Source organism: Dromaius novaehollandiae, chromosome Z (genome assembly GCF_036370855.1).
Source record: "Dromaius novaehollandiae isolate bDroNov1 chromosome Z, bDroNov1.hap1, whole genome shotgun sequence".
Lineage (NCBI taxonomy): Eukaryota > Metazoa > Chordata > Aves > Casuariiformes > Dromaiidae > Dromaius > Dromaius novaehollandiae.
Window position 1 is genome coordinate 9,988,243 of NC_088132.1, and position 16,311 is coordinate 10,004,553.

The 16,311-nt window shown below is 40.8% G+C and overlaps 1 protein-coding gene across 1 annotated transcript in view; it reads right to left on the minus strand.

Moving 5' to 3' along the window:
• Window positions 1-4,274: 4,274 nt before the first annotated feature.
• GAK (cyclin G associated kinase) overlaps window positions 4,275-16,311 on the minus strand; it is an 81,414-nt gene continuing 69,377 nt past the window's right edge. The window contains exons 25-28 of the mRNA XM_026098686.2: window positions 14,962-15,174; window positions 13,351-13,499; window positions 11,331-11,507; window positions 4,275-9,828 (exon numbers count right to left, since the gene is read on the minus strand). Coding sequence (XP_025954471.1) covers window positions 9,727-9,828; window positions 11,331-11,507; window positions 13,351-13,499; window positions 14,962-15,174 — 641 coding nt within the window. The 3' untranslated portion in view covers window positions 4,275-9,726. The remainder of the gene's footprint in view (window positions 9,829-11,330; window positions 11,508-13,350; window positions 13,500-14,961; window positions 15,175-16,311) is intronic.

Consider the following 16,311-nt stretch of genomic DNA (forward strand, 5'->3'; position numbering starts at 1 on the left):
GCAGTCACACACACACACACACACCCCCGCCCCCAAACACAGCATGGTGCAACACAGAGGTTTGGGTGGCCAAAGCGTGGCATCCTGAAATGGCTATGAGGGAGCCCTTCTGCCAGCAGATGGCAATCGAAACCAAGAAACATGACTACTCCTGATTAATTCCTCTTGCAGGCAGGTGCATCGCAGTGGAGGGAGCAGCCCAGCTGCTGCCAGCTCCGAGCAGGCCAAGGGGAGCTGCCAGCAGCTCTCCCGGTGTATCTGTCTCCCAAAGCACAGAGCAAGCAGAGCACCCAAGTGTCCGCCTTCCCCTCGTCCCTCCTGAACCTTCTTTCCCAGGCAATAACCCAACTTTGGTCCCAGGTGGTCCCCAAGATGGTCTGTTAGAGACGGCAAACCATCGCCGCCCAGTGCAACACCAGGCGCCAGGGATGCACGGCTCACGACGACCCTCCTGGGATGCAGGACATGTGCCCCTCAGCAACCCCCCTTGCACTGGAAGAGCAGAGATGCAGAGGGCCAAAGACAGCCTGCGCCCCTCTCCCTGGGGGAAGCAGGTGCCCTGGGAGGACGCAGCAGCAGGTGGGGATTTTCCTGGTTTAATAGGTGTCAGGCTCATGGGGTAGGAGCTGCAGCAAAGCCTGGAGAAATCCGGTGGGAGCTGGAGACGAGGGGGCGGCTTTTGTTGTAAGGCAGGTAGTTGTGAAAAAGTGCTAGTGGTAAAGCAGAGCAGTCTGCATACATCTCTGGTTTGATGGTGAACCAGTGAGGGTAGGAGGGGCAAGTATAACTGTGACACTTCTGTGGTGTGATACACAAAAATTTATTCCACCAGAACAAAATTATGCAGAACATTCACTGCCTATAAAACCCTTGCAGCTGATAAATCCCAATAGGCCACCTGGCACCTTATTTGCCTCTAGTGTGGACCACAGCAAGCAAACAGTGGGAAAGGAGAAACCATGAAACCAATTACAACAGCTCCTGGCTGTGGGTTGTTGCCCATTTTTAGGTTTTAGTTCTGCTTTGCTGATGATCAGTTTCTGCGTGAAGTCTACTAAATCCATTGCTTTTTTGGCTAAAGCCAGTTGCAAGCTGAAGTGCTGGAAAGGGAACAGTGATGACAGGAAAGGCTCAGGATCAAGTGCTCCATTAACAGCTACTAGGGAGGCTGTCAACATCACCTAACGTTTTTGAACTTCATAAGGAAATTGACAGGACCCAGCTAACAGGGATGAGGTGAGGAGCTGAGAATCTCTCAGGAGCTGACCTGATGGAAGAAAACTCAAACATGAAGCTAGGGAAAAAATGGAGCACTTCACAATACATGACATTTCCGCATTGAGAGGCATCAAGTGCAGCCAGTTATTCTGATGCTCTTTATTTCTTGAAGTGTTTCCATGCTACTTGCTATTCAAGTTATTCCACAGACAGAATATTCCTCTTTCCAAAGCCAGCAAGGATTAGATCAGTACCCAAAATTCACAGCTAGGTATTTCAGTTGATTTCATATGGGAGAAATAAAAAATGGTTTAACAGCTGCAATCTTAAATCTTTTAAGGGGCTTGTCATTAAAATTAACTTTATGAGCAAGCTGAATGATTTGTCACTTCAGGTTTTGTCTTGCACACCAGAAATCTGCTGCCAAATACATTGCAGACAAGGAGGCACCCTCAGGACATGGGATTGTCAGCGCATCGCAGCTTGAAGAGCACTTTTGCTGCCTTCCTGCTCACCAGAAGCATTTGTGAGGAAGCAGACAGTGAAGCTCACAGGTTGATAACTGCCAAATGAGATCACATTAAACATTAGCCCCAAATACACAATACAAAGATAATGCTCCAGCTTGCCATAGGCATTACAGACCAGAGAACCTTATAGTTAAACTTTATGACCCAAACTTTGCTTGGGAGTGGAGGCCACCCAGGAACAGAGCCAGCACAGTCTTAGAGATTACAGGATATGAAAAATCCCTCACACTCTTAGTCAGTTTGTTCTGAAAGCAAGTTATCCTTCCAGTGAAAGTTCACATACTTATATTCTCCATTTTTCCTTCTTCAGAGCTTTTTGCTGAGTGCTGCTGTACAGAGGGTAAAAATCTGCCAGAAGTGGAAAGGATCCTGTATTCCTCACATTTTTGCAGCAAAGAGCTAAGGCAGGACACATTGCATCCTCTTCAGTTCTCCTGTGTCTAGACCAGAATTGGTCAATGGTGCAGATGTGCAAGGCTTTAGCTGAGATTGCCACAGGCTGCACCACACACCACTGTAGGACAACAGTGTTTCTGCTGCCCCCCCTTTTTTTTTTTTAATCCCCCATGTGCTCTTGCCCTTTCATTTGCTCCATTTGATTTTATATTGAAATTAAGGCCATGTTACATCTTCATAACCCTTCCCACCTAGCTGGAGCAATTACTTGTCTCACACTGACACCTGCCTACAGAGCAGGATTTCCATCTGGTGTGGGTGGTGCTCCAAATTTTCCAAACATGTCAGAGGACAGAGGCTCTGCATATGCAAAGAAAGAGGCAGCTTACTAACTGCATCCTTCTTCCTTGCACTAGTAAGGGACTCAAAGTGGGTATCAGTACTCCCAAATCACTTGCAAACTTGTTGACATATTGAAAACAGAGTAATGACTAAAGTAGCAGCATGTTGTGTATGGGATGCAGGGAGAGGGGCTGCTGCACTTCACAACACCCATCAGGCAAGGCCTGGGCTGGTGTCCAGGTGTTCTCCCTCACCCCATTTTAGGCCTGTGACTTTCCCCAGAGATAACCTGAAGTTCACACCTAAGCTTGCTGACAAGTCATCAGGAGAACACACATATGGCCAAACTGAGACAAACCCACTCCTCAGCTTGCTTCTGGAGGTAGGGCAGAGCAAAGCACTTCTGTCCCCAAATTCTTACTCAGATGTGAATGAACCCCAATGTAGACATTGCACAAGCATCACAACCCACCCAGTGCCTGAAGAAAGGGGTTGTTGAGGCAGCACACACATTGCTTCTCTGGACCTTGCAAAAACCTGCAGTCCTTCAGTCCCTGGGATCCCTGCACTGGCTAACCTTAACCGGGTCTTCTGTTAGCGTGAAGGGTGATGCTGATCCTCAGATTACTACTTTCACCAGATCCTCTGCAGTCTGTGTGGTCTCTGCTTTTCCCTTGACCTCCCTCTCCAAAGAGGTCCTCCTTCCCTGCCCAGAGCTGTATTTGAGACCCTGCTACCTTTTCTGAGGCCCTACACCTTTTTCCAAAAGCCCAACACTTCTCACGCACACTACTCAGCATCACCCCAATGCCTCACACACTTCTCTAATCCAACTTTCTTTTGCTTACTTCTCAGTTTACTAGTGCTTCTCCTTCCCACCTCATGCCTCAGGATTCACCATGATCTTCTCTTCTTTCCCTCTCATCCTCAATCCCTTCTGCAGTCTCCTCCAGTTTGCACTGCTTATTCCCAACCATCCTCCCTAGATCATGCCCAGGCATTTTCCCATATCCTCTCTTCCACCCTTCTCCTTGGGGATCACCTGCAGCAATCCCCCCCTGCCACTCTGGATTTCCTTGGCAATCCTATGCTGCCATGCTTTTATTTATTCCCCACAACACATACCACTACTTTTTGAATGTCCTTGAGTGACACGTTCCCAACTCTGAAATACTCTGCTTCTTCCATTCCTGTTGGGGAGCACAGGCTAGAGACAGGGGCCTCTGCACCTGGAGCCCCGTTGTTAGTATCATCTCAGCAGTGACTCTTCCTTCTCCAGTATTCCCTCAGATCCCACAGATCTGCGATTCTTCATCACCTTGTCCCCTTCTACCAAGCTGCTCAACTCCACCACTTTCTCCTGATCTGTTCCTGCCTCAGTCTTGCCCCTGCTTTCCCTCTGCCCCTTATTGCTAAGCCTTGTGCAAGAGCATCCCCGGGGGAAGGAATGACATTGCCCCAGCAAGTACTGGGCCTGGCTCCTGCACCAGAGTCCCCCCAGCTATCAGTGCTGGGCTCTGGGGGGTGGGGAGAGAAGGAAAAAATCAAACAGCTGGCAAAGTAGACAAGGGCCCTTGCAGCATCCTGCCTCCTCTGCAATAGGAGAAAGCAACCCTCCCGAAGAGGAACCCTCTGCTTCAAAGAGGGACAAGTGATCTGTGAGGTTGTTTACCTCAACTGTGAGAGCCATTTCTTTAAGTGCTCACATATTGTTCTGAAAAAAGCAGTGGAAATGCTTTGGGGTATCTTCAGCTCATTTTTCCCTTGCTAAAGAAAGAAACAGGCAAAATCATTTGGTTTGTTTTAATTGATCACTGGTTAAGTCATAATACATTTGAAAGCAAAATCTTCTTTTCAAGGACATTGTGCCAGACATTAAATCTATTCATTTTTTCTTTTTTTTTTTTAAACAAGGTTTGACTATATTACCTTTATATACATACAAGTATAGATTTTCATTTCACTAGTAGCAAAATTACTCAGTACATTGCATTTCCTGATGTAAGATGGCAGAAATAGGACTCGAATATCTATTCTGTCCTTCCACCCACCCCAAACCAGAAAAGTCACAGGTATAGAAAGTACAATCACAACTACAGGTAATTACAGTAAGGATCTCAGAGCAAGCTAAATCCCCATCATAGAGATGACAATTGCTTCTAGAAGTCTAAATAGCAAATATACAGTACATTCCACTAAAGAGGGTTTCAGGAACTCTCACAATGCCTCTTAATCCTCTGTTAGTAATAAAAGCTTCCATGACAAAAATGTATCCTTCATAAAATGACTGAGTTATTTTTGGAGCGCATGTTTAAAGTTTGATGCAGCCTAAGCTGCAGTCTACAATAAGCTCACCCAAACAGAGAGCAAGCAAACATTGCAAGATTCATCAAGATTAGAACAACAGCTCAACGGAGTCATCCCTTAGTACACAGCCACCTCTGGCATGGCTGCCAACCACTGGGCATCTGGTAGCCAGAACCACTCTGAATTAGGGACAGGCTCAAGCGGTGGGAAATGATACATTCCTTCTACAGCTTTTGCAGGTCAGTCACCTGCAAGTTCTTGACAGAAAAACGTCAACTGACCAATAAAGCACAGGCAACTGTACAGGACTATTTTGAACTTATTTACAAAGCATTGATTACACTGCAATTGTTAAGACAATTCAGGACAGAGCTAAGGAGCAAAATCACCACATTTATGCAACCCCTGAAATATTCCCTGTGAGCAGCAAAGAATGCCATGGTCAATGACCACGCAAACGTACATTGCCACTGATGAAAAGCTGCCGTCAGGCCTTGGGAGGTGGAACGGTTTGTGTAGCCCAGCAATCCCAAAGGGCAGCTGAGACCTCAGTTATGCTCAAACTCAGGTTCTGTTGGTGCAAAATATTAATTCTCTGCATGCAGCTTTGAGACAAAGTCAAAGAACTCATTTTATGCCTGGCAGGGCAACTTTGGAGGAACTTTCTAGAATCGACAAGAAAATTGAGACAAGCAAGGCATTTATTTCATGAGCACTAATTACTCATAACTGCAATACCAAAGACTTTGCCACTGTTGCATGGAAATGTTCTTAATCAGCACTGTTGTAGATTTTGCTTTCTATATTTGCTGAAAGAAGCTACCACTGATTAGCAAACTACTTGAACTTCACCCAAGTGACAAAACAGAGGGACTTTTCCCCCATTGCATTCCTCTGTATCAATACCCACTAGTAATATTAACTGCTTGATTTAATATGGACATAAATGCTTAACTGCTAACCTTTCTTTTTCTTCCCTGCTGCTAAGTCAAGTCTGACAGCAGTAGGAGACACCAGACAGACATGCCCAGAGCTAAAGAAAGCAACTGATTTCCCCCACATGGCCAAACACATTACACCCTTCCTCATTTAGCAGGTCCTAGCCACATGCACTGCTAGCACCATTTCTTTTTCACAGATCTCTATTTTAACAGCTAGGTTGTCTGACTCTCCAGATCTTACAACTCTAACAGAAGCAACTTCACAAGTAACTAGTGGAAATCTGCTTCTCATTTTACAGGCCCTCCTCCATAGCAACGCCTTCAAAAAAGCCAGTCACCTTGTACTACCGCTTGTCCATAATCAGCCAGTAGCGCTTCTAAAAGGGCTGGAAAAGCAGGCAATGAAGAAGAGATTTTTGCCTACCAGTCTAGACCAGTTTTTAAACAGAGGTAGGAGTAAGTCAGCAAAGGGTGAATAAGGGAATAACTTTCAGATGCACATGTTTTTCTCTACTCTTCTCTCAATCTATATTGCATTCTTTTCACTTTGCTTTGGCAATAGCAGATGAAGCTACCCAGTTTTAAGAGCTGAATCCTGTGAGGCTGCAATGAAGGAACGGTTATAGTCCTTTCCCATTAACAGACAAAAAGAAACCTCAAACATGGTCCAGAAGGCACAACGTGGTGCAAGAGACAAGGAGAAGCTTCGCAACTGAGCTTTGGGTACCACATGTGAAGTCTCTCAGATAGCTTCAACCTGGTGACACCACTTCCATTTACCTGAACCTCCAAGCTTTGCAATCAGCAGAAGCAGATAAAGTCTAGCTTTCAGGGCATTATTTCATTTCACCATTTAAAAATCTAACTGAGCACAGCATAACAAGCGTGAATGGAAAATCTGCATTTTATCCCCAGAGAGAATTCAAAGTATCTGATCAAGTCTCAGCTCAATCAGTTTTCCTGTAGCCTATTCTGAAATTCTTTCCACTTATAGACATTAAGAATATAGCTATAGTGACATACATATATGACAGTTTGGGTACAGTCCTATCCTGTAAAGCACACAACCATGAAGTACAGAGGGTGTGAAAGGGAAGAGTCTTCACTTCCAACTCCTACCATTTCTGATGGCTATTTCAAGATGAATTCAAATAGATCTTGTTGGACTTGTGTCTTCCAAATAAACAATGTTGCTGTTAAAGGAGTTAAGACTCAATGTCAGTTTACATGAAATTCCCCTTAACTTGCCTCTTCCAGATTCCAGTAAAAGAACATAATGTGTAAGCTTTAAAACAATGAAACACTTACTGTTCCTCATGCTGCTTTGTACTCTAAAGAAAACACAACTTGCATTTACTGTGTTCATGCTCATTACTTAAATTTTGGAAGTTCATTTAAAGGGCCTTACTGAAAGTCAGCCTTCTTTGTACATTCTTGTACACAACACAGTTGAACACTAGTTAAACAAAAACCAAACCAAAGCACTGTCGAGATTTGAGCACACTGGATTCTCAGAGCCTCTCCCAGATTCCTGGCACCCAAACTCAACTAAATAGAAAGCAACGGGACAGAGGAGGTCAGGCAGTGCCCTCACTGAGAACTGGAGCTGCTTAAACCGTAACACAAGTTGAGGACTCCTTTCAAAACCCGACTGAAACTTCAGTTACTGTCAAATGGCTCTTGGAAGAGACCACTGCCAAACTTCATGATTCTCCATACTTTTAAAAGGGGAAGCCAATTTCAAGATGTCTTCAGTTCCAAATAAAACACTGGTGCTCTTTTCCTGCTCACTTTTAAAATCACACTTAATGTTCTTCTCTGCTGCCCAAGAAAAGCTTTGAAAACAAGAGGGGACAAAAAACTAGAGACCTGTTGAGATCTCCTAGAAAATGCTACCAAGCATACAAAGCAGATGGAGGAAGATGGTTTTCCTCCAAATTTCAGTGTTTTTTTTTAATCATGCACATATTCAAGAAAAGAACAATTATGAAAGTGTGTCCCTCCAAATTAAGGTCCCTGAATGTGCCGAAATGAACACAGGTTTTTTTGAAGTAGGCAGCCAGTCACTACAGGGCTGTGCATCTATTTTTAAGCCTATTACTATATATCATCTGCCTTAGATTTGTAAAAAGCCAGACAGGTCTCCAACATATCTATTTTACCAGCAGAAGCCATTAATTTCTATGGATGCAGACCTTGCATGACAAAAATATCTCCCAACAAAAAAATTTAGTTCCTTTACTGTAAATTAGATGGTAAGTTACCTATTTTCCCAAAGGAGAAACCTGAGATTTAAGACTGCTTCAGAGCAGCAACTGAAATATAGTTGCAGCTCTGAGTAACATATAACCTTTCCCCTGATGCAGCTCTGAATAATACATAACCTTTCACCTGATGCTGGCCTCCATAATTAAAAGAAATCACAGTAACTGAATATATATGCATATATGTATATATACACACACTCCCTATTACAGACATTAACAGATAAGTATTAGATCTGAGCAACTATAAATTGCATGCTGTATTCATAAATCACCCATCAGCTCTCAGGCTGGTTTGGCAGTGGAAAACCTCATGCAACACAACATTGTTTACTTAACATTAGCAATCTTTTTTTTTCCCCAGTCAGATGTTGCTCAGCTGAAGAGTAACCTCTGACGATGTTATAGCTTCCCTCTCAGTTAAGCATGATAAATGGATACAATGGCAAGGTGATTGAAATATCTTTATCCACTTGGATGGCTGAACTACATTGTTCCAAGAGACAGCTACCAAAACTTAAATACAGCAAGAGTGATTTTCAGCATTTCCAAACTTGCTATGAAATTTGCAGTTTGTTATTATACAATTGGTCATTTGCATTCATTTACTCCAGCACTACTGAAAAATTGCCATTTTAAGAGGGAGGAGAAAAATGGCAAGGTTTGTTCTCAAGTTGGGTCTTTACTCTTTTTGCACCAGCCAGTGCATGGAAGGTATAGCAGAAATGTGACACTACCAATGCACCTTGTGTTTTCACATACACTGATGTCATGCATACCTCAAAATACAGAAGTTCGGACATGCAGAAAAAAAAGTGTTAAAGCACTCTAAATGCTCTCCAGATGACAACTAGTCAAGTAACATTTACTCAGAGTAAGATGTTTTGTGCTCACACTTCAAGTTTCAGAATGACACTATTTCTATCATAGTAAAGTCCAATGGAAGGCACATTCCACTGAAATCAGAAGCAAAAGATACAATTTAAAGAACTAGGAAAATAAGCACTGGTCACACAGTATTGCCTTCCAAAGTTCATAATAAATAAAACAGGAACATGCAGATCTTAAAGCCAAGATTTGTTTCTATGTTCATGATATGTTAAAAAAACAGCAACTCTGCCTGACTTTCCCACAGTTGGGATCTTGACTAAACAATTAGCTAATTCATTGTAAGGAACACAGGTATTGTCAGAAAACATTTTAATTTACAGAATGATTATCAGATTGATTACATAAAATACAGCTGAAAATATACACCTTCAGATTTGAGATAAGCCAAGCAAATGCACTGCTGACAACTAAAGCACTTTGAATAAGGCGACAGGCAAACATCAAAATCAAATCACATAAAACTAATGAGAATAACAAACTGAGGGCAGGAGTGGTTAAGCAAAGACCAATGGATTTGGAATGATTTAGAATTGATACTAGTATACCAGATACCAGGAAACATCATTAAAATTCCATTTTACCATATTTAAAATTGAAAGGAAATCTCTACTCCCAGACTGATTTCTTGAAGTACTGAGCAGCTGTTTTCTTAATGCATCTATGTAATGCTTTATACTACATCTTACAAAATACATCACATTTAAGTGCATGATTTCAAACTGTTCTGAAATCATGGAAAAGTATTTCCTAAATTATAGGCGCAGTAAGGTCACAAGAGTGCTCAGCTCCATGGCTCAGCTTCATGTTATTGGAAAAAATTCCATGAAAGGTGAAGTTTTAGAAAAGGGACTTTGATCCCTGGTTTTCAAACTCTGACCATGCATCACTCAATTCCATGAAGATCATTTTGGCATACTGCTCATAAGGCTGTCCTGTGGCCTGAAAACAAACAGAACAAAAAGTATAAAAACAGCAGGAATTATGATGTGGCTTAGGAAAGACGTCATCCCCTTTCATTTGCTATTGTAATGAACATTAGACTGAGTATAATTTTGCAAACGTAGCTCAGTCCCGTTACCACAGAGCTGAAGCCTCAGTTTCCCTACATTAATTAAAACTTTTACTGTAATTCTTAAGTAACTGAAACTGTACTAAAAATCTTTGCTAAGAAAAGGTCTTTTTCAGCTAATAGCTCTAAAAACCAAATCCAGTCACTGTAGGAATTGCTTCCTGGCAGTCCTTGCAGCAGTGCATAGCAATAAGATTTAAGCACTATTTTTGAGATCATTCCTTTTGGATGATATTTCCTGGAGAAACATCTGTTGTTGGTTATGAATGATGTTCAGTTTCAACATTAACTACAAACTTTTTCATTTCTCCACTGAGTACAGGAAGTGCTACTGATTCCCTGCCTACTGCACAGCAGCCAAACCAGCCCCTGTGGTTAATAAATATCCAGTCCCACAGGACATAAGTCATTGCAACAGGTTCTTTAACACAAGACAGAAGCCTTAAGTCCCCCTCCTGTATCATTATCTCTTCCCCTGTTGCTTGGTTTTTGCCAAGTGTAGCACTTTAGGGTCCTGTTGTGAGCTGCTTGAAATGTCAGAAAAGAAACCAAGAAAAAAAAGACTGCTGAGTCCAACACTGGTGAATTTGGGGGCTCAAAGAAAAAACTCAAACCAACATAAAGGTGGGAAAATAACACATGGCCAGGGATAGGAAAGAATAGGAGAAGACAAAGGGATGGTCTTGTTTGTTATCGATGCAACGAGACAGATTTATTCAGCTGCCCACTGACAGACCAGCCAAGGCAAGTATGAAAACTCAGACCAAGTATATTCAACATATCTTTATATGTAAAAAATTGCCTAGAACAATGACTCAGAACAAGAAGCTATTTTCATACACTGGGAAATTAGCAGCAGCAAAAAAATGCAAGTATTTCATAGCCAACTGGAATTTTGTATTAATAATATATTTTTCAGTTGAGAGTAATTTCCAGCAAATGTTTAACTGTTTTCTTTCCCCACCAAGTCTTGCTGTAGTAGCTTCTGGGTCTTCATATACTACTGAATAACCTTAGAAGACCTGAAGACTCAGCTAGTGGAAATAAAGTAGATTCCACTAATCGGCATTAAAGCTGCCGGAAGTCAGAACCCAGCCCAACTGATTTTAGTGCTCAGTATGACCTTCACAGGATCTTTTTCTTGCTAAGACTCATCCATTAAATTCTGTGCTGTGTCAGCACAGGAAAAATTCTGTACTGCCTGGATGAAGCAGGCCACCAAATTCAGAAGACCATCTAAGCAAAGTGCAAAGCATCTAGGGTGCTGATGAAGAAACAAGGCTGTAAGATCTGTCAGTGACTAGTATGACACAGTAAAAGCAGTTTCTGTTCCTTCTTTCTAAAGGAAAGAGAAGGCCAGAGGAACACTCACCTTGTCCGGATGAACTACAAGTACTGCTTTCCTATAGTACTTCTTTACTTGTTCAGGAGTTACCAGATCTGCCATACTAACTGGTTTCCACTTGTTTTCCCCTTCCCAAAGCACAGTATGAAGAGTGGATATTAATGCTCTGATGTTTCTCTCCTTTCCCTCAATCCATTCAAGAATCTGGGAAAAAACAGAATGTATAAAAACCTGAATGCAACATGTGTAAGCATCTTCCTTCTACCTAGACACATAACCCTCACTCATTACTCCATATAAGGTTACAAGACTAAGACCTATTCCAATTGCCTTGCTGTGCTTTTCACCCAAGTCTTACTATGTTCTTCAATCAGGCATCCAAGGTCATTAGCAACTCTAAAGTCACATTTTGCATCTGCCACTAGAAATTCTCATATGTTATTAGTTTGGTTACAGAAATTCAGTCATCACAAGAGAAATTGCTGAGGTAGTTACCAGTTACAAAACCCTGGATCATTAGTGACAAGAGAATTGAAAAGAGTAATTAAAAACATCTGTTACAACTACACTACTTTCCTGTGAGGGCATAACATTAATTTCTTTGCTGCCTTTACTAAGATTTTTACCTGATTTGAACACAAAAGTTTCAAATCAAATTAACCGTCAATGTTTACTTCAACAATCTGTAGGGATGCACAACTGAAGTGTTCTTTCAGATACCCCCTTGAAAGTTAACCAGCCATTTCATAGACTTGATACAGCAATATTCAAACCACTGTGGTAGAGTGAAACAGCGCCTTCATTTAACGCCACATTATGTAATATCTACCAGCACTGAGTATCATAATAAAGTGTTCATTTCTATTTACAGTGATTTATATTAAAGTACAGTCCTGCAAGCTCTGCACACTCTTCAGGTAAGAGGCTTTGTAAGAACAATTTCAAGGATCCCTGCAAAATCCTTTTATTAAATTTTCTAAAGCACCATAGGGACTTCAAACAACTGAAAATTATCGTTTAGTGTAATCAACAAGTAGTATACCATAAAAAATCTGAACAGCTGATTAGGTAACATCCCTCAGACTAAAAATTTTAATACAAGTTTAATAGTGCATCTCCAAAATGGCATCTTTTAATAATTCCTTAGTACAGCAGTAGTACTAGTTTACTAGTAAATGCAAGTAAATGCTTACACTGAAAACAGCTCATCTCATTTTCCTGCTCTTCGAAAATTACAGTTCTGTATTACCAGCTAAATCCATCTTTGCTAGGGCGATGTTTGGAAACACTGAAGATAATGAACAACTCTGGCTTAAAAAAATAGACTGGCAACAGTGCTGTTTCTCAAGTTCTCAAAGTTTAGCTGAAAGAAATGGGAAATCCCTCTCCCTCTTTTGACTTAATTCTCAGTAGTAAGTTACTCGTAGTCAACAAACCTAGTTTTAATTAGGCAATGCCCTTTTATTAATAAATGGCTAGCCTTAAGGAACAAAGCATCAGGGGAGGTACTTAAATTCCAAACTAAGGTTTAGTGACCAAATTGCTCCCTTGAATTTCAGTTGTTAGTGTTCTTCATATCATGAAGACCAGTTTTCCCCACATATTTCCATCCATTACACTTTTCCTTTTTCCATTAAACAAATTAAATAAAAAAATCCTCAACTTCGTTACCATTTCTTGCAAGATACAAAGACTACATTACCATCCCTTCTAAACATTGTAGCTTATAACAGCATACCAGCAACACAACTCCTCCCTCTCTGCTGCTTTATCATCCTCACATTCATAAGAAAGCTTTACCATTTCAGAACCCTTTGGGGGCTACACACTTTTTGTAGTAATATCCTTGCTACTTCATTACCTACTGACTGTAGTTCATGCTAATTAATTTGTATAATCATGTGACAAGGTCATTTAATTACAAATAAAACTATTCCTCTGCTTTGTCGATTTCATCTGTCACTCACTGTATCTTCCTGCTCTGTTACCAGCAGTTCTAAGCATAAGCTCAGATTTACCCTCGAATCAAAATCACTATTAAACAAACCTTCAGTTTCAAGGGGTCCATATCCTTTGACATTTCTTGTTTTCTCATCTCAGCAATGGTCTTTGGTCCCTTTTTATCAGATTTAGCTGAAAACCCTTGATTAGATAAGAGATCCTCAAAATCATTTTCTGAAACCTTTGGCTTTTGACCTATAAAAGGAAAACATATTACACGAAAATGCTTTCATATAACTTGGGGAAATGCATGGCACTTAGATACAGGTGTCTGACATTTCTCACTACCATGATGAATACCCTGGAGTGGTTTGATAAACTCCACAGCTAACAAAAAGACAGGAATAGAAGGGATCAACAGCAAGCTTTCAGTCCAGCAGAATGGACTCTCATACACATAATGACTAATCACTTGTATGTCCTTTTTCAGAAATTATGAGTAGCTTTGCAGGGAGGGCACCTATTATTACCTATTAATGTTTTCAGAAATAGTTCTTTTTTTTTTTTTTTTTTTTACTATAAAGTAATTCTAACTCTTGTGCAGTAATTTTTCAAGTGACTGTATATTCTAGTGAAGAATGTACTGTACACTTTAGTATGTTGAAACTTCTGTAGAATAATAAAGAATTAAAATATCAACAAGAACAGTTGTTACAGGAAACAGGTTTTAACTGTATCCTACCAAGATTTTATTTTTTCAGAGAATCATGCAATAACTAAGTTTGGAAAGGACCTCTGGATATCATCTAAAAAACCCCTGCTCAAGATAGGAGCAGCTAGATTGCTCAGAGCCTCGCCCAGCCACAGTTTAACTCTCTTCACACACTGGCGTTCTACAATATCTCTGGGCCCCTGTTCCAGTCTTTGACCACACTCGCTGTGAAAGTTTTCTTATTATCCAGACTTCCCTGTGTTGCAACTTCTATCTACTGCCTGTCATCCTATCACCTCCCTCCAGATGCAGATCAGAATCATTTCAACCCACAGAAGTCCAGGTTGTTTAATGACGTGCCAGCTAAGGGGAGGCATTATCCTGACAACAATTATTACTGGTTATTACCAAACAGGTAAAATATGATTTTCCAAAAGGCAAGTGTAGAAGAGGACATGCCCATCCCTATAACTCTATATTTGCATATTCAACTGGATTTTTTAATTAAGGGAATTTTTAGGGAATATTTGAAGGGAATAGTTCCAAGGATAGTGATTCCCCATTTAAAACAAAGGAATTTCCCACAGGTTTAAGCTCAATCATTTTTAAGACTACCCTTCAGCTAGGAACAGCTGCATCATTTCACCAGTGTATCAGAAGCTGACTAGCAAGAAGGAATGGTATAAACCATTTCTCCTTACATGCATGTAAATTTACCTTTCTAATCAGGTGATACAAAAAAACCACCCATCTGGGTTAGTGAATATAACCTTGAGACTTTACACCCCAATTTGCATAGGTTTGCATAGTCAGCTCATCTTTGTGATATTCCAGTGTAGCTTTCTAAAAGTAGGACACCAAACCTCCCACAACCTCTTTTCTGATTTCTGCTAAATATCACTTACAAGCAAACAAAAATAAAAAGACAAAGGTCCAGTTTCTTCAGCTGAGAGCACATCTTACTGATTTCAGGGGCCATTACAGTAATACCTTCAGAAGGCTTACCAAAGCTTGGGGTTCTGACTCCTCTTTCTTCTCGTCCTCCAATCACGCTGAAGTTTACTGTATAATTGGGTTTAGCTGGTGTGCTGGGTTTAGGCTGTGACTGCCATGAAGTACTTTGCGGTTTTGTGGTTTTCTGCCACTGATTTCCTGACTTCTGAGATGGAGCAGGCTTCTGACCAAACCCACTAGCTGGAAATCCGCCACTGGAGGGACCTAACAATAAACACTCATTCAGTTGTTGTCCCTCTTAATATCTGTCACCTATTCAATGCAGTAAGCCAGTTTCTGACCTTGACATCTAACCACACAGAGTTTACAGTAATGCTAAAATTGAAGAGAAGGCATAACAGAAAAGTGCATGTAAAGCAATAAAATATTAAGAGTTTGATTAACAGGTAACTTGGATTACAGGACTTAAAGCCAATACTGTAAGTTTTCCCAGCTCTTAGACATCAAGTTTGCAACTGTCAGTTTCAGCAGAAGCATTCACTTGTCTGATCAGCCAGGCACACACACCCACCAGAAAGTCAATTCAATGACAGTAGTTCCTTCTGCCAATTCACTACATTTCACTGTCTGTCAATGTACAAGAGGATCTTGAAAGACTAATTATATGATCAATAAAGTGTAGAATGTTTTGAAAGCAGTCATTTGAAAATATTCTCAGTCTTTTCTGCACCAATTTCTTGTATAACTACATGACGAGAAAGTTATTCTGTAGGAGCATTATCAGGTAATGTTACGCAAAAGGGAGAACACTGAAGCCTGTTGTAACCACCCTGGTGTGCTCTAACCTGTGTATATCAATGTAACATTGCCTTGAGTTGTAGGATCCCATTTTCCTTCATTAAAGCCATATAGACAGAACTGCTTAGTAACTTCAGCTGCTGTTTACTTCTTTGGCAAGAACATACATGGCCTTTTCTCCACTCCATTATACTCAAGGTAAACAATTGAGCAGAATAAAGCTTTGCTATTTTTAATTCACTAGTCAGTTCTCAGTCATGAGGACTAGCCTGAGATTTATTATTCAAACCTGACCATGATTAGATTGTCTTTGACTGACTTTTCAGAAAGATTTCTAGAAAGATAGTTTCCTTGACAACTTGCAACATAACATTTCCTGGCGTAAACCCAGGGAAAAGAAAAGCAGCATGGTGGCTGAATTTAGATATGTCTAGAGTTTTCAGAAGGGAAAAATTTTACACCACATTTATGCTAGCCAAAAACAGATTTAAAACCCTTCACAGCAGAACAATTACCTAAAAATGCCAAAATGTATTCAAGATTAGTGGTTAAATACAGTTGCACAACTGAAGCCAGCCAGGAAGTTTAGTATTAATGAAGTAC